General features: G+C 42.8%; 1 protein-coding gene across 8 annotated transcripts in view; it reads right to left on the bottom strand.

The window, feature by feature from the left end:
• Positions 1-5,188: 5,188 nt before the first annotated feature.
• The window catches only part of LOC140611785 (cryptic protein-like), an 81,697-nt gene continuing 64,028 nt past the window's right edge, over positions 5,189-22,857 (bottom strand). For 6 of the 8 annotated variants that reach the window (XM_072788668.1, XM_072788669.1, XM_072788670.1 and 3 more), the window contains 7 exons: positions 14,765-14,854; positions 14,229-14,382; positions 13,850-13,902; positions 13,615-13,764; positions 12,753-12,870; positions 12,430-12,539; positions 5,189-5,530 (listed from right to left, as the gene is read on the bottom strand). In XM_072788668.1, the coding sequence (XP_072644769.1) occupies positions 5,397-5,530; positions 12,430-12,539; positions 12,753-12,870; positions 13,615-13,764; positions 13,850-13,902; positions 14,229-14,382; positions 14,765-14,854 (809 nt within the window). In that variant the 3' untranslated portion in view covers positions 5,189-5,396. The remainder of the gene's footprint in view (positions 5,531-12,429; positions 12,540-12,752; positions 12,871-13,614; positions 13,765-13,849; positions 13,903-14,228; positions 14,383-14,764; positions 14,855-22,857) is intronic. The other 2 variants (XM_072788674.1, XM_072788675.1) reach the window with 1 other exon arrangement.

The following is a 22,857-nucleotide window of genomic DNA, read 5'->3' as shown; positions in this document are numbered from 1 at the left end:
TTGCGTAATTTATTCATTTGTATTTCCTTGGTGTTGGTAGTGATCTCTCCTTTCTCATTCATGATTTTATTAATTTGAGTCTTCTCTCTCTTCTTTTTAATCAGGTTGGCTAATGGTTTATCTATCTTATTAATTCTTTCAAAGAACCAACTCCTGGTTTTGTTGATCTGTTCCACAGTTCTTCTGGTCTCGATTTTGTTGAGTTGTGCTCAAATCTTTATTAACTTTCTTCTTCTGCTGGGTGTAGGATCTATTTGCTGCTATTTCTGTAGCTCCTTTAGGTGTAAGGTTACCTTTGTATTTGAGTTCTTTACAGTTTTTGGATGGATGCTTGTATTGAGATGTGTTTCCCCCTCAGGACTGCTTTGGTGTATCCCAAAGATTTTGAAGGGTTGTATCTTCATTCTCATCAGTTTCCATGAATCTTTTTAATTCTTCCTTAATTTCCTGGTTGACCTTTTCATCTTGTGGCAGGATGGTCCTTAACCTCCACGTGTTTGAGGTCCTTCCAAACTTCTTGTTGTGATTTAGTTCTACTTTCAAGGCATTATGGTCTGAGAATATGCAGGGGACGATCCCAATCTTTTGGTATCGGTTCAGACCCGATTTGTGACCCAGTATGTGGTCTATCCTGGAGAAAGTTCCATGTGCACTTGAGAGAATGTGTATTCAGTTGAGTTTGGATGTAAAGTTCTGTAGATATCTGTGAAACCCATCTGGTCCAGTGTATCATTTAAAGCTCTTGTTTCTTTGGAGATGTTGTGTTTAGAAAACTTATAGAGGGATCCCTGGGTGGCGCAGCAGTTTAGCGCCTGCCTTTGGCCCAAGGCACGATCCTGGAGACCCGGGATCGAATCCCATATCGGGCTCCTGGTGCATGGAGCCTACTTCTCCCTCTGCCTATGTCTCTGCCTCTCTGTCTCTCTCTCTGTGTGACTATCATAAATAAATAAAAATTAAAAAAAAAAGAAAACTTATCGACTGTAGAAAGCGGTAGATTTAAGTCCCCAAGTATAAGTGTATCATTATCTAAGTATGTCTTTATTTTGGTTATTAATTTGTTTAAATATTTGGCAGCTCCCACATTCGGGACATATATATTGAGGATTGCTAAGTCCTCTTGTTGGATAGATCCTTTAAGTATGATATAGTGTCCCTCTTCATCTCTCACTACAGTCTTTGCGGTAAATTTTAGTTTATCTGATATAAGGATGGCTACCCCTGCTTTCTTTTGAGGAACATTTGAATGGTAAATGGTTCTCCAACCTTTTATTTTCAGGCTGTAGGTTCCTTCTGTCTTAGATGAGTCTCTTGTAGACAGCAAATAGATGGGTCCTGCTTTTTTATCCAGTCTGACACCCTGTACCTTTTGATGGGGTCATTAAGCCCGTTCACATTCAGAGTTACTATTGAAAGATATCAGTTTAGTGTCATCATGATATCTATTCAGTCCCTATTTTGTGGATTGTTCCATTGGACTTCTTCTTAAACGGGAATTTTAGGACTCCCCCTTAAAATTTCTTGCAGAGCTGGTTTGGAGGTCACATATTCTTTCAGTTCCTGCCTCCCTTGGAAGGTCTTTATCTCTCCTTTCATTCTGAATGAGAGCCTTGCTGGATAAAATATTCTTGGTTGCATGTTTTTCTCATTTTGGATCCTGAATATATCCTGCCAGCCCTTTCTGGCCTGCCAGGTCTCTGTGGAGAGGTCTGCTGTTTCCCTAATACTCATCCCCATAAAAGTTAGGGATTTCTTGTCTCTTGCTGCTTTAAGGATCTTCTCTTTATCTTTGGAATTTGCAAGCTTAACTATTAAATGTCAAGCTGTTGAACAGTTTGTAATGATTTTAGGGGGGTATCTCTGTATTTCCTGGATCTGAATGCCTGTTTCCCTTCCCAGATTAGGAAAGTTTTCAGCTATGATTTGTCCAAATACATATTCTGGACCTCTGTCCATTTTGGCGCCCTCGGGAACCCCAATTAAACATAGGTTTTTCTTCCTGAGGCTGTCGTTTATTTCCCTTAATCTATCCTCATGGTCTTTTAATTGTCTGTCTCTTTTTTCCTCAGTTTCCTCTTTTCCATCAACTTGTCTTCTATGTCACTCGTTCTTCCACCTCATTATCCCTCGTCGTTAGGACTTCTAGTTTGGATTGCATCTCATTCAATTGATTTTTAATTTCTGCCTGATTAGATCTAAATTCTGCAATCATGAAGTCTCTTGAGTCCTTTATGCTTTTTTCTAGCGCCACCAGTAGGTTTATAATAGTGCTTCTGAATTGGCTTTCTGACATTGAATTGTAATCCAAATTTTGTAACTCTGTGGGATAGAGCACTGTTTCTGATTCTTTCTTTTGAGGTGATGTTTTCCTTCTAGTCATTTTGCTCAGTGCAGAGTGGCCAAAAACAAGTTGTATTCGGAAAAGGAGAAAAAGAGAGAAGAGAAAGAAGGAAAGAATAACAAATAAAGAAAAAAGGAATAAAAAAATAAAAAAGAATAAAAGAAAAGAAAAAAAGGGTGGGGGAAGCAAACAAAAATTAAAAAAAGAAAAAAAGAAAAAAAAAACAAGGGGGAGTATCCTCTGATTCTGTATAATGTAAGTCCCTTGACTTCCCCTGGTACTTTCCAGTGCTGCTTGGTCAATAATTTGTTTTTCCCCTGTCCCTCTAGCTGGTCTTCTGGGGGAGCGGCCTGTTGTGCTGATTTTCAGGTGTTAGCACTTGGGGGAGCTGCTCAGCCCCTGCCTGGTGCAGGGCTCAGTGAGTAATGTTTAAGCTGCTTATCTGGTGAGGCCACTGTGAGGTTCAGTGGGGGTTGTTTATCCTGTGAGGCCACAAGAGGAACAACCGCAGTGGCGGGGCCAGCTCTGGAGCCCTGGAGTCAGCTCCTGCAGTAACTACAGAGGTCTCAGTCTGCAGGGGCCTGGATGCTCTGGGGGCAGGGCCGCTGATCTCCTCAGTTTGGGCAGGAGCGTCCTTGCTGTCCTGGGCTCTCCTGGCCTCTGCCTGTCCAGGGAGGAGCCCGGATCCTGGGCTGTGTCCCAGCGCCCTGTGCTCTGGAGCCTGCGCTGTTGGATTCATGCTCCCGCCCCAAAGCCCCCTCCGCGGAGCCTCTTCCTCCGCCCGAGCCCCTCCGAGCTGCTCCGGGTACCACCACGCGTTGCAGCCCTTAGGGAGCTCGGAGCACTCCCCTGGGGCGCAGGTGTCTGTTAGTGTCCCAGGGAGCTTGAGGGCATCCTCGGCCTCTTGGGGTCCTGCTCTAACTCCCTGCGAGCCCCTTTCCGCCCGGGAAGGTTGGTGCAGCTCCTGCGTCTCCGGGACGGGGCTCTCCTGTCCTGGGGACACTCGCCCTGGCCTCAGCCCGGCTCCTCGCGGCCCCCCCTCTTGGAGGCCTTTTGTTTCTTTATTTCTTTTTCCCCGTCTTTCTAACTCGATAGAAGCGCGAACTATTCTCACTGTAGCATTCCAGCTGTTCTCTCTTTAAATCTCAGGCCGAATTCGTAGATTTTCAGGATGATTTGAAGGTTATCTAGGTAATTTGGTGGGGACAGGTGACTTGGGGACCCTACTCTTCAGCCATCTTGCCCCTCCCCTTTCTGTTCTCTCTTTAAATTAGGTGAAATTCAAAAGTTTTCAGGATGATTTGAAAGTTATCTAGATAAGTTGGTGGGGACAGGTGACTTGGGGGCCCTACTCCTCCTCCGTCTTGCCCCACCCCCAGGTGTGAACATTTTAAATGAAATCCATAAGTCTTATAAAGTATCAATATCTTGATCAATTAATATTTTAATACAGACTGTTTTATCTATTCCAGAGTCCTTTTCTTGCTTCAATTTTATTCTTGTTTATTTACCTGAATAATGTAATATTCTTGTTTTCACTCATCTGAGTTCTAGTTGAAGTAACTGCTCAAACAGGGCTGTGATTATTAGATAGCTAATGTAGTGGACAGATCCAGCTTAGTAATGCCTGACTCCCAAGTGCTATGCAACTGATTCAAGATGGGCCCTTCAGTCCCTTTATTTTTTCACAAATTTCAGATTGGGGTTCAGATTGAGGCTGGATGCTTGCTGGACCTGTTTTGAAAGCATAAGCAGTACCATAATTGTATGAATTACCTTATTAACTTAGCTTTATGTCGTTTTCTGTTATGTTCCTTACTTATGTTTTAATCTCCTCTCAGCCCCATGTATGATTAATCATTAACTACCTTTTCCACCCTCTATTCCTTGTTTACACATTGATTATAGAAACTTAATGGAGACTAGATGGTAACGTCTGTCTTGATCTAAACTGATATATCCCATCATACCAGATTCTGGATGGCATCTCATTGTTCAGAAGAATATATCCCTTGGGGTTGTTTCAAAGCTCCCCCAGCCAAGGCTTCAAGAAACCTATCACCCTCCTCTCATGTGTTCATCTCCCTACGCAATCACTATATGTAAACTGTTCCCAGGCTCAACAGAGCAAGGCAGATTTGGGGACAAAAAGAAAGGCACAGCATGTGCAAGTTTGAGTAAGTAACAAGATTTGGTGGCTGGACTATTGCAGGTAAGCTGTGCTTGCCTGGCTGGCTGTCAGATGACTGGACTCCAAGAGAGGAGGGCTAGCCTAGAACCTGAGCAAATGTAACCCTTTTTGCTAAATTCTCTCTCTGCCTTGCCTTTAGAATGGGTTCTGCTCTGTAAAATCTTCCCCTTTTAAGTAGATTGGTAATAATCCCAGTAAGTGCTAATTGCCCTGGAAAGCATGTCACAAAGGAGCTGGTTAGTAGAGGAAGCTACAGAAAAGGAGGTGGGTTGACAGGCTGTCAGACTCAAGTCTTGGCTCCCACCTTCTCACCCTCCCTCCCCTTTCTTGTCTTCCTTATCAATGAAGCATTTTTTAGGCTGCAGCTCTTTGCCAGACCCAGAGTACACCACATGTGGTGCTATGTCTGCCTCCCAAGGACTTAGAGAGTAGTGGGGGAGTCGAACAGTGAAGCATTGCCCTATCCATGGTTTATCCATGTGTGTGGAGGATGAAGGGGTGCTCAAGGAATAGTTGTCATTTGGGAGGGGCCACATGCTCAGTTTACTCCAAAATCAGAGATAATTTAGAGTTGAATAGGCCCCAGCACAAGTGTTTACTCACAAGGCGTCTAAGTGGCAGACCCTTGAAATAAGACTTAGAGAATCAAGAAAATCTCTTTCATGAGGATATTTATTGAACAATAAAAATATTCATCTCATGCTTCAGTTTATAGGAAATGTAGGAAATCTATTACCTACAACAGAAAATGAGATGATGCACAAGTCCTGGTTTTCCCATAGAGGACCATGCTTACTCAAGCTGTGCTGGTGACGCCAAGGTTCTGCCAGTGTGGAACTGCAGATTAAGTCCTCTACGGTTTAGTTAGCAGTCTCCCCCTTCACTCAGGATAGTTTGTAAGAGCAAGCAGGGAAGGAGGAAGAGAACACTCAGCATGCGTTGTGAGCTTAGTTGTGCGCTTAGTCCATCAGAGCGTGCAGCAAGAAGATCTTCCAGGTCTGAAAAAAAATCCCAAGTGTGTAAGACACATTGTTACAGACTGTCTTTAAGAAACTGAAATAGAGATGTCTGCACCTGCTCTGATAAAGGCCCTATTCTGCTGGAACCTCCTCATTAGACTTTGCTGCTGGGGCTCTGCTGCAGAGCCCTTCCAAAGCACAGCCCCACCATGCCAACAGTGGGCTCACCTGGCAGCAGAAGGAAGCTCCACTGTGGGAGTGGCTGTTCAAGGAAGCTGTGCCTTCCTTTAGCTTTTATATGGGATTTTTGTGGAACTTAGAGAACTGAAAGAGAATTTATTGTTTTTAGGGCTTAAGAAAGAAACAGCCCTTCAGCTCTCTCATTTACTTGTGAGCTGACCAAAGGTGATTTTTCAGAGAATTCCACACCAAGTCATTTAGCAATCAGGGGCAAATAGATCTGATTTGAAATACAATAAAATAAAACAACTTGCATCTATGTGTTGCAAAGAAGGTCCAACTTTTCCCCAAATTAGTCCTTATACCATTTCCTTGATTAGGGACTACCTATTAAACAGGAGGAAAGCACCCATCCCTAAAGCAATGGCTACTACTTCTACAGAGGAAGTTACAAAAATGAACAGCTTCATAGCATTCTGGGGGTTGGTGCAGCACCCCAAGGTGCTCACTTTCTTTGCTGCCACAGTGTGGTTCCTCAACAGTAGGGTCTCACTCTAGTCCTAAGGGTCTGTGAGTCCAGCTTTCTGTATGGTTGGGACTCCACCCCAAAGGTGTTGGCTGGGAGTCCCTGGGGTAGCAGAACCCAGGCTCTCAGCTAAAGTCCCTCCTGAATAATGACTATGTGAAGCTGCCAAGCCCCACGGGCAAGGGTGCCAACTCCACTAAAGCATTCTCACAAGCAAATCTGGGCCTATGTGTGGGGTTGGCTTGGCAGGTAAGCATGCAGATGAGAAAAGGCACTACGGAGAACTTCTCTCTAGGACTGCCTGGCAGAGGCCAACCTGGTGTACTTCCCACCTTCTTCCCCCTGACCCCACCCCAGACTGGACTGCCTGGTCCTGCCCTCTACAATACCTTCAGGAGATGTCCTCTGAATGTGAGAACCTATGGTGAGCATGAAACAGTGGAAGTTAACAAGTAATGATGACAAGCAACTGCAACAGGTACCCATTCTATACCTGTTCACAGGTGGGCTATGGTGGGACCATCCAAGAGACTAGATTCAGGATAAGACTGAGGTCTGGCCTACTCTAGGCCTGGGTACCACTTTTACATACCACCTTACCTTGGGAAAGGGTTGTTCCAGAGTGCCAAAACCTCAGAAAACAGGAAACTTAACTTCTGGGCTCAGAGAATGTTCCAGAAAAGCTGATGCTAAATAAAACAGGTGCTCACAGCATAAGAAGCTATTCAAGTGAGAAAGGCATCAGCCCATACTGAGCTTCTGTGTTGACTCTCCCCTAGTGGAAGGAAATAGGCTGCCTACAGGAAAGGATTAAGACCCTGTTGGCAGTTATTTCTTGTATAGAAATTCAAAGGCCTTTGTTTTAGTCAGCTTTGTGAATTTGGCTAGACCAAGTCAGTCCTGCAAGCAGGGTTCACCAAATTGGGGCTGTGAGCACCATGTGATGTCCCTCTCACGAGGCCCCAGGTCATCCACTGAGCTTAGAGAGAAAATACTAGAACTATATATTTATAGGAAAATTTAAAACTAAGCTTTACTAATATTTACTGTACTTATTAGAATCTACTGAATCAACTGTTCTATAGCCATTATTTCACATCATACCAAGAGGGAAACTCTGCTATCTGTGGATGACTGACTATAATCTAGGATTTTTATTATATACTTATCAAAAGGCCTTTTTTAGACTTGGTTAGACATAGCAAAGATTTCTATCATGTGTATTAATCCTGTGCATATGTGAAAAAGAAGATATAAGTAAATTCAAGTTTGTACATGCTCAGCATGGCAACTGTCTCACTACCACTGAATGGGGAATATACTCAAGTATTTTTACTGGAGTGGAGTGGGAAATTAAAAAAAAAGTCTGGAGACCACCCTGAATGAGGCTAATGTCATATTTGAATTGAGGTCCAGATCCAGCACTCCTAAAATTTGCAATTTGCAGATACCTCTGGGAGCCAGATGGCTTCCTCTCCTGCCATGACACCCAGAGAATCTTACCCATTGAAATGGCAATGGGAGAATGTCCCCAGAAGGCAGAACAAAGGGTCTCTCTTTCCAACACTGCACACTTGGAGCTGACCCGGGGCCAGGACCCTGGAGGGCCATCTCTCCCATTGGCCTTCAGGATGGTTCTGGCCCTAAAATGTTTGTTTGCTTGTTTGGGTTGGTTGGTGCCAGAAATGTACTTTTTAAAAACTGAGTTCAAAGCATGAGAAGAGGCTTGATCTGACCCCAACCTGACATTCACATTATCTGTTTACCCCTGAAGGTACTTGAGTTTGCTACTTCACTGTGTCAGAACTTAAACCTAAAATTTTAGAGCACCAAACTGGTTCTTGAGGCTAATGAAGTAATTCGTTGGGGCTATGTGTGGGAAGAATTACCCTCTTAATATAATGAGTTTTTGGCCCAGCTCAACACTAAGCAAAGACCCTGCTAGATGGAAGCTTGTTTTTTTTTTTTTTTTAAACCCTTATTTACTTAATGCCCCTAAATTAGTGAATGTTGTTCACAACCTGAAAAACACACATCAGTATATAAATGATAGATCAAAAAACAATTTTTAAAATCTCATTATATTGACTTGAATACTGTTGATGGTGATAATAATAAAGTAAGAATTTATTATGTGCATAATATGTAACAGGTACAGTGCCTTTTCATCTTAAATCAATGGGGTAAATATTCAGCTCTAATTTTGCAGTTGCAGAGACTGAAACACAAATTATTCAACATTTCATAAAGATCATAAATATTATAAAAAGTATATTTTGGGATTTGAACACGTATTTTGGAGGGATCTTCATGATTTTTCCATTATGCTACACTGTCTCTTTAAATGCAAAATTAACAAATGTAAATGAAGAAAATGGTAGAGATAATGACAGTTGCCTGCCTCAAGCAAATTGGTTTTAGAATACTAAAAATGGTTTCTTTTAATTGCAATATAATAACAGATAATTGCTTATATGGAGCAATTTCTTCTTTGGAGCTGTATTTGGAATTAATTGGTCAAAGAAAAAAAATAACAAAAAATAAAATAAAAATAAAATAAAATAAAATAATTGGTCAAAAATCATCCATTCAATATTCAGAATTATTATTCACAAAACATTATTTTAGGTCATGGAGCAGAAAAATGGCAAAATAGCTCACACTAACAAGATTATTTTATCCTTCAACATCTATGTGAGGATAGAGCATAGGTTATCCTCATTTTACAAAAGAAAACTGGGAAACTTGCAGTGTTCTTCTGAGTAAGAATGGAAAAACAGGCCCTTGAAAAGACATTATATTTGGGATTATGAAAACCTGTCATTCTTGGACCCAAAGAACATCAGAGCAAGAAGAGCCCTTGGAGATCTTTTGGCCCTCAGGTCCCTGGAGGTGCCAAGAGGGTCATGATTTTGTAATGTGTTGTTATCTATTTGTGATTCTTCCATCCAGATGTATCGTTTTACATCATTATAATTATATTATAAACATAATTTTCCATATGTTCTTCAAAATCCTCATAACATCCTATTAAAGGATTTAAAACATTCAATTACCTATTACTTTGCTGTTAGATTTAGAATATGGCCATATTTAGGACACCTGGGTGGCTCAGCAGTTGAGCGTCTGCCTTCATGCTCAGGGCAGATTCCTGGAGTCCCGAGATCAAGTCCTGCATCGGGTTCCCTGCATGGAGCCTGCTTCTCCCTCTGCCTGTGTCTCTCTCTGTCTCTGTGTCTCTCATGAATAAATAAGTAAAATCTTAATAAAAAATAATATGGCTATATTTTCAATATTCTAAATAACACTGTCAAAATTATCTTCTTTAGTTTATATTGATAATTATTCTTATAGAAAGAGTAGAGAAATGGCACAGTAGTTAAGATTCACATCATGAACCCTCTGCACTGCTGGGTGGGAATGTAAATTGGTACAGCCATTATGGAAACCGGTATGGAGGTTCTTTAAAAAATTAAAAATAGAGCTCCATATGATCCAGCAATTCCACCTCTGGGGGTTTTTCAAAAGGAAACAACCATATTAACTCAAAAATATATAGGTACTTTTGTTTTCATTGCATATTTACAATAGCCAAAATATGGAAGCAATCTAAGTGTATGCTGATGGATGGACAGAGAAAATATGATGTAAATATGTATAAATATGATGATATAAATATGATATAAATGTAGATAAAAGAAAATATATGACATGTAGATAACACAAACACACACAATGGAATATTTTTCAGCCATATAAAAGAAGGAAATCTTGCTATTTGTGACAACATGGATGGACCTTGAGGGTGTTATGTTAAATAAATCAAACAGAGAAAGACAAATACCATATGCTCTTACTTCTATGTGGAATCTTAAAAAAAAAACAACTCATAGATACAAGAAATTTGGTGATTGCCAATCTAGGCTGGTAGGTGGGCAAAGTGGGTGAGGATCAAAGATCAAAAGGTACAGATTTCCAGTTGTAAAATTACTTATGGGGATGTAATGTATAGTAGTCACTATAGTTAATAAAATTATATTTGAAAGTTGTTAAGAGAGTAGATCTTAAAGTTCTCATCACAAGAAAATAACAACTATGTGAGGTGATGGATGTTAACTAGACTTAGTGTGGTGATCATTTCACAATATACACAAGTAACAAATCACTATGTTATACACCTGAAACTAATATAATGTTATCTGCAGATTATATCTCAATACGGTAGCAGTTTTATTCATAGATTAATATTGTTAATATTCATAGAATAATATTAATTATATAAATATGCTATGGTATGTTTATTTACAGTATTTCTAAATAATTAATGTTACAAAATATATTATTTCTAAATTAACAATTAGCCTTTTGTGATTATCTCTTAAGAAAAAAATATCAGGGACACCTGGGTGGCTCAGCGGTTGAGCATCTGCCTTTGGCTCGGGTCATGATCCCACAGTCCTGGGATCGAGTCCTACATTGCGTTCCCCATGGGGAGCCTGCTTCTCCCTCTGCCTATGTTTCTGCCTCTCTCTGTGTCTCTCTTGAATAAATAAATAAAATCTTAAAAAAAAAAGAAAAAATATCAGACCCTGTTTATTAGCTATTAGGAATTAACTCCTGTAAGCCTCAGTTTCCTCAAATATAAAAAGTATAATAATACCTATTTTATGGGCTTAAGAGAATTAAATGGAATAAAGTGTATAAAGTGCCTGAAATATACTGAGAGCCATCATCATTATCTTCATCATCTCTCATGTCATCATAACCACTGTCAGCACGGCCACTGCAGTCATGCCCTGAGGAAGGATCAATGGATCAAACAGTACAAAAGTGTTACTGTCCTTTTGGCACCTGAAAAATTACTCTGAAATGACTATTTTGTTCAACTGTGATGAGCAGAAGCTACATTTAGGAGCCATTGTCACTGTCCTTGGAAGATAGCATTCCCAGACTTGAATGTTTCCAAGGATATAAAAATAATAAGCCGGTAGTCTGGAATCTAGTCTCTGCCCTGCTGCTTCTGAACCCAAGCTGGACTTGCATAGGAGACTGGACATGATCACAGATGGCCCTTTCCCCACATTACAGCTGGGAGCACCAATGGCATGAGGAAATGACTTCACCTGTAGGACCACACAAGTCCCACTTGAAATCCCAATACCTGTTCCCTAATTTGCATCCTCCTTTCTCTGGGGCACAAAAGGAGCAGCTAGTGAATCAGGGGCATAAGCCCAGCAAATGGAAGGAGAGGGAAAGATTTGGGAAATGTGGTAGGCAGAAAGACAAAAAGATGCAACATTTTGCAATACTGTACTATAATCACACTCTCCCTACTGGCATTGCCCACACCACGCCCAGCTAGATGAGAGGGAGGGGCTGGAAGCGAGGTTAATGGGCTTTACCTTCATTAAGGATCCTTTGATAGCTAATCTTACCCAAGGCTGCAGAAGAGGGAGCAGGAGGAGGATTGGAAGCTTAGCATTCATTAAGTGTGCTCCTCACTGGAGTCTGGTTGGAGCATGCTGAAGAGGTGAGAGGAGGCAGGAAGTGGGATTGAAATGCTGTGCCTTGTTTCCCTGTGCCCCTAGGCCTGTCCAAGGTCAACAGCAGAGTGTTTTATCTGTTTTCTGACCCAGGCAATTCCTTACTGAGTTTTACAAGTGAAACATTTGCACTGAGTTTGCTCACTGCTCAGAATTCTTACAAAGGAGTGTTTTACCTGGTAGATTCCTCACACCCTCCTGGCTTTTAATATGCGTGGCAGACCTGGGCTGTGGTTACAAGGTATCTTCCTTCTCTGGAGCAATGTCTGTTTGGCTCTAATGGCGCCTGGCCATCCATGCCTGTTCCTGTCCTGCTCCAGTGTCCTCCTTATTTCACAGTTAAGGAGATGGTGTTGGTGTGGTGTAGGGACATCAACTGGAGATTTCATCGGGTAAACTGTCTGGCAGGCTTGGCTCTGCTTACCAGCTTGTGTGCTCCCCCAAATTCTGCTTACTGAAAGGGCAGTGTTCGGAAATCAGATTTAAACCAAGCAATTAGGGCAGAGTAAACTTAGGAATATTTTTAAATAATAATGACAATATGCCATGTGATTCACAACGAATGTGACTTTTCTAAGTTTGCTCATTTCTGTGTCGCCTGGCACAGCTAGATCTCTACAAATTGGTAGATACAAAGGAGCAATAGCCCGCGTGCGTGGACTGTGTGCACAGGACGTGGGTCTCCTTACCGCAGCTGCCAGGTGTCTGGCGAGGGAGGCAGTGCAGGGCTGCGAAGACACACCTGCAGAGGCGGCAGCCGCGGAACGTCCAGGCTCCGTGCATTAGTGCGCCGCATTCGCTGATGAGACAGACGCGTCGTCAGCGCTGCCCTCGCGCGTGCGCTCCCCACGCCCATTCAGCTCCACGCCCCGCGCCTCCTGTCCCCCGTGCGCTCCGTCCCTCCCCCGCCCGTGCGCCTCCTGTCCCTCCTGTCCCCCGTGCGCTCCGCTCCGTGCGCTCCCCCCCCCCCCCCCCCCCCCGGGCCATGCAGTCAGCTGGTGCAAGCGCCCACCTGTGCCTCTGGTCGTGCTCGCAGTAGCGGCCGGTGAAGGGGTCGGGGCATACGCAGAAGCTGCCCAGCACGCAGGTGCCGCCGTTCCTGCAGCAGCGCGGCGGCGAGGAGGCACCTACTGCGGGGGGACACCTGGGCATCAGTGTCCGCCGACCGTCTGGCCCTCAGCGTTAGTGTATCCCCGGGAGGGCCTCACGAGATTGCCTCGGAGAGGCAATAAAATTTAACCCCCTGCCAAGTATGTTTGCTCAGGTAAACCCTACTTCTTAATTTAAGGATTAAAAACAAACTGCCAGGGGTACCAGAGGGTCAGGAACCAGTTCGAGGTCCCCGGCGAGAAACCCTGCCCCGACTGTAAGTATGATTTTCTCTTTCCCTTCCCTTCACATGTTAAAGTCAAGCTGCGAGTTGCCCTGACAATGATTAAAAACAGGCCTCCAGGGCGGGGACCACCCACGGGTTCGATGGCTATAGAAAACCCCCAACCCCTCCTTCCCGCCAGAGGGACTCCTCCCCGCGCCAGGGACTGGGGTCTGGAGCCTGAGAGTCTGCAATAAGCCAAGCAAAAGTCTGCTATTATCTTGAGATGGAGTAGTTGTTTTGAATATATCTAATCACAGTTCGCTAGACATGAGCAAATGCAACATTTTACCAATGAAATAGTAAAACCTGTTTCAGAGCAAAAGAACACCTCACTAGGAAATATTTTCCACTTTATAGTGCATCATCTGAATATGATAAAATGTGCTGTGTTGGATTTCTCATTTTATCCTTAGTTTACTCCAGGTTTTTCTCAGATCTAGACTGAGAAGCCACTGATGGAGATGACCACAAAGGTATTCTGGGCGATATCACGGCTTACGATCTTGGAAAGCATGGAAGTAGGGACGTGTATCCTGGGGCCTCCAGCCATCTCCGTTCCCATTCACCTCCCCCAAATTATTCAGGGTCCAGTTGAGTGTTTTCTGCTGGAGCTTCTGGGTTGTAGCATTGTTGATTTCTTCTCTGTGACCTTTTAAAAACATTGAAAATATGAGACTTAATGATTAAGAAATAAATATGTGATAAAAAGACAGTATAAATAAAATGCTTCTTACTGTTGTTTCCCAAGTGTATGTTCCATAATGCCAAACTGACAAAAAACAGAAGCCTAGAATATTTAAAGAAAATTATTGAAGTTTAAAATATTAAAAGCATAGGTAGAAAATTACGTGTTTAAAATGTAAAGCAATCATATAATCATATAAATGTAAGTATATGCAGTATTTAATGTATAATATTATGTCATCATTTTGCAACTTGTAGATATGTTAATGTTAACATGTCAATGTTGTCATGACTTAGAAAGATTTTGAGACCAACGAAGTCTTTGTGTCCCTTAATGGGATGGAACAATTGTGCATGCATTGCAGCTTATTCTAGAAGCTTTTAAATGCCCCCTCTTGACTCTCAGATCTGGATGATCTGTGTTCTTACCTGACAGGGTAGCTCCAGGTCATTTTCACACTGGCAAGTCTGGTGTGAGAAGCTCCTTCTCTAATCAATACATTAGCTGAGACCAGTTTCCAAGGAAGTCCAGTCTTACTGGGTTTTGTGTTTAAAAGTATCTTTACTCCAGGTCCTGGAATAACTGTATTAAGACATAAGATGGATAAGGAAAGAAGATACAGATATTTCCTACCTGTTCCCTAGGCTGTGAGAAATAGCAGTGAGATCTCTGGGTTCTGCTGTGGAAGCCCATTAGGCAGTGACCTGCTGTGACAGGCAGGCCCATGCTGAGCCTCCAGGCTGTCCTCTCAATGGGACCTGGGGGGGGGAGGGGCTGGAGACTAGGCCTGATTCTCTCAGTAGTGTTAACCGTGCTGAAAGCAGCAGGAGTGGTCAACCCTGATGTCAAACATTGGTGGCTAAGGCAACAAGTCTTTTCCTCACTGGAAAAAAAAAAAAACCCAAAATTAAAATCCCAGCATGAAAAAATGTTCACAGGAAAATGGAAATTTTATATTTCATACCTTTGTGCTTGATGGTAAGGGCCCAGATAGAGAAGGGAGGGAGCCATCGTGTGGAACATAACCAGCAGGCATGGGTCCCAAAAGTCTTGACTGGGAATCATGAATATAAAGGGAGACATTTCAACACCTGCTTTCTGAGGATGTATTGATACCTCCACAGACTAAGCCTTTTCTCTGTGTCCAGCACGGTGGTGAATATACCATCTACATTACCCATTTACTACAGCATGCCTCTGGGAAAGTGTTTTATTATCCCCTATGTAAAAGGAGAGGCAACAGAGGCTTAGTCTAAGTCTCTTGGGGCAGTTACATCTTCAATATGTAATGAACAGATTTTATGAGAAGTCTACAATGTGCTTAGTTTGTGAAGACCACTGAATGCAGAGGTGACTGCCCCATTGGTGGTCTGATGTTAAGCTCTAAATCCAAGAAGGGAGTGATTGCCAAAATAAGGACTGGGACCCTTTTATAATCGTTGAAGAGGATACTTTAAACTCTGGGGCAAAATAAATAAATAAATAAAAATAAGCTCTGGGGTAAATCGTTGTGATTTTAGTATAAAAATGGCTTTCTAAAAATAACATGCTTCCTCCAAGGATGAAATCGTCTTTGATACTGATTAATTTTTAGACCTTTAAATGTGAGGTTTATTAAAAAGGCTATTATATAAAGCAACAGGAAATTAGTGAGCTTCCCAAGGACTATTTGTGTGAGCTGCCAGGACCACGTCAGAACCAGCAGACCTGGCTGGGGGAACTATGTGGAAGAAGACACCTCACACCTTCATGGAAACATGTGTAACTGGAGTCATGACAAATATACTTTTAAACTTAATTGTTATTACTTAGTAACTACATAATTGAGTTATATGTAAAAGTAAGAATAATTTATTACTTTAAATCAATGGAAACTTTTTGGGCAAAATAGCTTGTACACTAAAATAAAACTATAATCTAAGGGATTATATTTGAATAAGAAGATTTAAAACATGAGTTTATATGATAACAAATCCAAACCTTTCTGAAACATTAAAATTATAAGAGTAGTATCTAAAATCTAATTTTCCCCCATAGCTTCTTTCATTAAATTTTGTATTGTGGGCATTTTTTGAACATACACCAAAGCCAGGATAATGATTCAGTAAACTGGGGTTCATCGATTAAACATCAACCTTTGCCAGTCTTATTTATTCTGTATCCCACCCCCATTTTTTTTTCTGGAGTTTTTGAAAGCAACTCTCAGAAATCATATTTTCTATGTCAAATAAGATTTTGAAAATAAGCACTTTATAAGGAAACTGTAGGAAAAGGAAAGGAAATGTCTTGCCGGCAAGATGGGACTTACTGTCTAGAAATAAGAATGAAATGCCCATATTAGGAATGAAATGCCCCATATTTGCTTAGGACCTAAAGTCAGCTCCAGGGGGAAAGGGCTGATGGCCTACCGGTAGAAAGCTGCTGATAGCTATTTCTCAGCTTCCTGTCACTTACTCTTATTTACTTACAGGTATTATTAAAATGAGTTTTGCATTTCACGGCAGAGGAGCCCGGGATGCTTGATTAATAAGGCCCAGCTGGAAGAGGCTGCCTGGGAACAGCTGAAAGCCTAGTGAGGGGCAGCACATCATTAGCTCTGGGTAAGACTCCTTCTTGTTATCAGTTGTAAATTGATGAGATTGGAGCCAACCCAGCCAGCAGACCTCCAGTGGAACTTCTGACTCACTTTGAGCTGACATAAAGTGTGTGGGAATTGGGACACCCTGTCCCAGGATTGGAGACCACCCCACCTCTGTGTCCTCAGTACATCAAACAATCTCTGAGAGAAATGTCCTGCAGCAAATTAGGTGTGAAGAAATTCTCTGAGAGTGACTAAAGCAGCAGTTGTAGATGTGTACTACTTACTGGGGTCGACGGGGAAGCTCTGAACCTATGCTAAAGCCAGACCTCAAGACCTCCTCTCAGAATTCCTGGGCAGAGCCCAGCATCAGGATTTTTTAATCTTCTCAGGGGACTTCAATATGTAGCCAGGACTATGATTCTGCTGTCTGTTTTCTAGGTGGCTATGTGCCCCCGGTGATGGAAGTGCTCCTTTCTTGTCTCTGCATTCCTACCTTTCAACACAGTGCCTAATGTAGCTACCACACAATCTGGTGTTGTTCATATGAATAAACGAATAAATGGATTATCATACTTACACCCATTTTCAGTGAGGAAACTGAGATCTATGAAGTTAAGAAACTGGCTTGGGGGTACGTGACTAACAAACAGCTGTGTGGAGAGGCTTGAACCCAGGCTCATCTGATCTAAACTCTTGTTTGATTCAAGTTGCTTTAAAATTATTGTTTAATGTAGGCCAAGCATACTATTCCCACTGAGTTACGCAGATTGTTTTATTTTGTTGTCATCTATTCTTATGACATAGACATTAATTTCTCCATTTTATTGGCGAGAAAAGTGAGGTTTCAAGAGTTGAGTACTTGTACCAGGCTGTGAAAGCTAAGCTACTGCTTGCAGCCATGACAGAATGCTGCTGCCCCAGACAGGGCCTGAGGCCTTCTGATTGGGCACAGTGGAAAAAACTAGGTGAAGAATCACTGCCCTAGTTGTGCAGGTAACAGAGGGGTTTAGAAAGCAGAAAGTACCCACACAGGACAGTTACCGGACAGCTACAGGACATGGGCTTTGTGGGGGGCAGTGTTGAGCGCACAGACTGCTAGAGTGAGGGAGGTCTCATGGGAATGACAACAGAGAACACCAGAGTCTTTAGGAGGGGTGGAAGGGCAGGAGGAGGAGCTGTGGGTGCAGGAGGAACTACAACATAGAAAGGCCAGACAATGTGGAACCTATTGGATGCTCATGCAGGAAGTATGAAGACCTAGAATACAGATTAAGTGGGAATTAAGAGAAAAGAATAAATTCTAAATATATTAAACAACCAATATCATTTCTCTCTAAAAAACTATTCTGATGTTAGTGTTAAAGTGGGTGACATGGGCACAAAAAAATTGCACAAAGAGTAAAGCTACAAGCAGGACAGAGTTTATTTACTCTCCAAGGCGGGGGAGGAGCCAGGCATCAGGAGAAATGTCAGCCTTGAGTTTTGTCTGGCTGGGCCTTTTAGGAGATTTTTAAGGATGTGAGAGGGTTGCAGCTGCACCCATGGGGTGAAGGGAGAGGGTTGATTCTTGGCCAGATAGAGCAGGAAGTGGCAGGTTTTTCAAGGGACTCTGTCCTGGATGTGGGTTATGGTCAGGCTAGAGAAGAATATGTTTTGTAGTTTGGGTCTACTTTCTGAGAATGCAGGGCACCGTGACCTAGAAAAAAAAGTTAGGGCCAAGTCCAGACACTTGTGAGTTTTGTCTAAGTGTGGCTGGGGTCGGGGTGGGGGAGTGGCTTCGAATAGATTTCTTTCAGTCAGTCAATTTAAGAACTACAAGAAAACATGAAAGAAAATTAAAATCACTCATATTGTCATTGTTCAGAAATAATGACTATTAGCTTTTTCATTCAAGTCTTTTATTATCCCCATGTAAAGTATGAGGCAACTGAGCTTTACAGCTTGTGGCAGTTCAATCTTTGGAAAATATACAGGTATTATGGGAAGAAGGCTGCAGGGTGCATGTGCAGTATATGAAGATTGCTGAGCATGGGATAACTGCCATTTTTAAAGATTCATCTTAAGTGGTTTATATATTTTAATATCATTGTAAATGGTATTTTTTGTTATTTAATTCCTCTCTTTGATGCTTGTATTTAGGAATACAATTGATTTTGTTGTGGTAAAATGTGTATAACATGAAATGTCTTAGCTCAGGCTGCTATAACAAAATACAACAGACTGAGTGGCTTAAACAACAGACGTTTATTTCTCAGAGTTCTGGAGGCTGAGAGCTGAGAGGTCCAATATCAAGGTGCTGGCAGAATTGGTTCCTGGTTATGTTTCTCTTCCTGGCTTGCAAGCAGCTGCCATCTCACCGTGTCCTCCCATGGCAGAAAAGTGGGGCAGGAAGCAAGCTCTTTGGTCTGGAAGCAAGGTCTCTTCCTTGATTAGGGCACTAATCCCATCTTGAGGGCCCAGCCCTCATTCTCTGATCTAAACCTCCCAAAAGCTATCTCCCAAATACCATCACATGGGGTGTTACAGTTCCAACATATGAATGGAGGGGGCACAATTCAGTCTATAGCAAAAATTGCCATTTTACCATACCTAAGTGTATGATTCAGTGGTATTAATTTTAGCAACAATACTGTCTTTGCATCACTACTACTTCAAAGCATTTTCATTACCCCAGAAGAAACTCTGTACCCATTAAGCAATAACTCCCCACTGATTGCCTACCTAGCCCCAGATAACCTCTAATCTACCTTGTCTCTATTATTTTGCAAATTCTAAATATTTCATATGAGTAGAATCACACAATATTTGACCCTTTATTTCTGGATAATTAACATATTCAGGTTCATCCATGTTGTAGCATGTATCAGAACTTCACTTCTTTTCATAACTGAGTGATATTCCATTGTTTGCATATATGCCACATTTTACTTAACCATTCTCCTGTTGATGGACACTTGGGTTGATTTTGGCTACTGTGAATACTATAGTAATGAACACTGGTATATAAATATCTCACTTTGGTCCTTATTTTTAATTCTTCTAAGAATATACCTATGAATGAAATTGTTGGGATGTGTGGTAGGTAATTCTATTTTTAACTTTTAGAGGAATTGCCAAACCACTCTCCACAGCAGTAGATGAACTTTCCCTCACTGCACCACAAGTGCAGTGCAAGTAAGTAACCCCTCACTCCAGAAAGATGCCTGCTGAGCTGGGGCAGCCTCTGTAAACAGCAGCTTAGAAGTCCACGGTGCCTGAGGGTAGGAAGTGCATGCATAGCAATGTGCATATGTTGGGCAATCTGAAGGGGCAGCCAGGCTCCTGGGTTTGGTCCATGAATCAGGACATGGAAGCATAATTTGGGCCACAGGTGGGGACTGCTGGGTACACACAGGGCTAAAAGGGCCCATCTAAAAGGGCTCTAAAACAGAGTAGCTAATTCCTCTGATGCCAGATCTCTTGGGATCTTGATTAATACTCCACACCTAACCAGGGCTACAAGAGATGGGAGACAATTTGAAATCATGATTGTCAGAAAGGCCCTTAGGTCTAGAATCTAGGAAGTCTAAGGGCAGAAGTTGCACAGGGCAGGACTTGCCCATGCATAGGCCCATCAGAAATGGAAGACAGCCTCCATGGTCTTGGCCCCTAGGTCAGAGCCATGCAGGCATAATTTGGGCAATGGGTGGGGACTGGTGGGATACAAAAAGGCCCAAAGTGTCCATCATGCTCCAAAGCAGGTCTGAGGGTCTCCTGGGATCACACAACCAGATCTTCTGGGATCTTGATAGCCAGGCATGACCAGGGCTATGTGGGATGGACACAGCTTGGAATCATGAAAACCAAACAAGTAAGTCCTTAGTCCAATAAGGACATGAGGACCCTATGGGTTATGAGGGTAACCACCATTCAAGTCTCTTCCTCAATGCAGAGAAACACTGCCCTGGGAAGATGGCATGGTGAGAAAGCCCAGGCCTTTTCTAACAGGACAAATGGAAGTTCACTGATGAGAGATACCTGGGGGACCTCACTCTCATGTGACTTAAGTATCCTCTGACACCTTGAGTATCCCTTGAGTGCCAGGGATCTCATTCAAACATCTTTCCACTTTCTGCATCAGGAGTGCAGTGCTGGTAACACCAGCTACAGGAAGATATCCAGTTGAGATGAAATAGAGCCTATTTCTCTGGGACTAGAGGTCCTGGAAATCTGATGACAGGAAGTACACAGGGAACAAAGTGAGCATGCACTGGCCCTTCTCACCTGCAGCCAGGCTCCCTGATATAGTTCCCCATCAGAAATATGTAGGGATATTCCAGCCTACAAGCCTGAGCTTGTGGGGACACATGAGGCTGCTAGAGGTCATCCTACTCTAAAACAGGATAGCTAATTCCCTTGATGCCAGATCTCTTGAGATTTCAGATGAATTTCCAGGGTCACTAGAGCCCAGTGGGATTGGAAACACCTAGACATCATGATTATAGGCTCCCAGACAGGGTAAAGACAGCAAGGTCTATTGGGGGTTTAACGTGAATAATCATCATTCGAACTCTTTCATCAATGGCACAGTATAGGGAAAGCCTGTACCAGGAAGATGTCCTGGTAGATGAGGGCAGGCTTATTCTAATAGGCTATTTGTGCAAAATGCTTGTGGCAGATTCCCAGGAGCAGACTGGGAATGCCTAAGCCTTACTGATTCTTTGTTCAGACACCCTGGGATGGGTCCCCAGGTCTGAGACTAGTCCCTATTAGGGACTTCTGGGGGACTCAGTGGTGGCAATGTGTGCTTTGTTCCAAAACACAGTTCCTTGTTCCCTGAAGTCAGGTCTCATGGAACTGCTTAGCTTTGCCATCTCAAGTATGGCCATATTGACCACTCATAAGAGACACATGTGAGACCTGACCTCCCCCAGAATCCCTGATTATCCCACTGGCACGAGGCTACAAGTGGTCTAAATAAAAAAAAGTTTCCATTCTCCCACTGCAGCACAGTGCACAGAACCCCTAGATCCAGGAAGAATACCTGCTTTATGGAGAATTCTGAAACATCTAAAGGCCCAAAGTACTTAGGTAACAAAGTGCACAGGCATTGACTAATCCAAAGGAAATGTCAAGCTCTCCAGGCTCAACCCCCAGGTAAATGCCATGTATGTTAATTTGGGCCAGATACAGGGTCCAGCAGGGTACACATAGGGCAAAGGTCCATACACCCAAAACAGTATAGTTAATAACTGGTGCAGATCTCATGGGATCTGAATAGCCATTCTGGGTCTGAACATGTTTCCTGGGATGGGAGACAGCTTGGGGTTGATTGCTAAACAAACAGTCCAATAAGGATAAGACATCCTATAGGGTATGACTGTAAATAGCATTCAAACCTCTTAATCACTGGATTAATGTAGAGAAACACTGCCCCAGGAAGGTGGTGTGGCAAGCAATTGCCAGTCTTATGTAACAGGCCAACTAGGCCTGATGCCTGGGGGTAAGTGGGCAGGAACCAACTAAGCATGCTTGAGATGCTATCACTCAGTATCTGTTCCCAGTGCTTTTTGGAGACAGGGCCTCTAATGAGGACTTCTATGAATCTCACAGGGATGCCAAATTGCAACCCGCTGTAAAAAGAAATTGCCTGTTCCTCTGAAGCCAGATCTCATAGGAAATTGTCAGTCTTTCTAACCTGAAAGCATCCAGGAAATTTCTAATGAGAGACACCTAGGGGACTTCACTCCTACAGGTGCTTTGAGTATTACCTGGCACCAGGTCGCAAGGGCTCTCACTGAAATAATCTTCCCATCACTGCATCAGTAGAATAGTGCTGGTAGCCTCTAGCTAAAGAAACACATCCTGCTGAGCTGGGGAAAATCCTATTTCAAAGGGACTAGAGGTTCTGAAAACCTGAGGGCTGGAGGTTGGTAGGAAGCAAAGTACACTAAAGCTAGCCTGTCTGACTGTAGAGTCTAGACCATGTAGGGATGGTTGGGGCCAAAAGCAGAGACCTGTGGAGGACACAAGGGGGCAGCTACTATGATCAAAGCCCCCAAACAAAACAGCTAACTCACCTAACGTCAGACCTAATGAAATCAAGGCAGATTTCAGAACCAACCCACTGCCTTCTCATCGGGCTGCCCTTCTGATAATAAAGCTTTCTCTGCTTCAAACCCAGTGATTCAGAGACTGACTTCTTGCACATACATGAATCTGATTTTAGGGTTTGGTAGCAATCATGCGAGCCAGCCAGGAAGATTTATTCTATGGCAGAAAGGCCCTGAGCAATGGTGTGACTTGGGGGGTTCCCTGTGGCTGTTTGGACTGCAGATTGAATCCAAGGGAGTTCTCTCAGCTGTCTCTCTGCCCAGGATTTGCCACCTTCAAAGTCAAGCCACCACTAGGCAGAGAAACCTCTGGCCACTGCGAGGAATTCTGCAGCTGAAGAGTAAGCTTCTAGTGTGCATACCAGCAACTGTGTTTTCCTCTCA

This window comes from Canis lupus, chromosome 20 (genome assembly GCF_048164855.1).
Source record: "Canis lupus baileyi chromosome 20, mCanLup2.hap1, whole genome shotgun sequence".
In the NCBI taxonomy this organism is placed as follows: domain Eukaryota; kingdom Metazoa; phylum Chordata; class Mammalia; order Carnivora; family Canidae; genus Canis; species Canis lupus.
The sequence above is the reverse complement of the archived record's forward strand: the minus strand, read 5'-3'. Positions and strand labels throughout refer to the sequence as shown.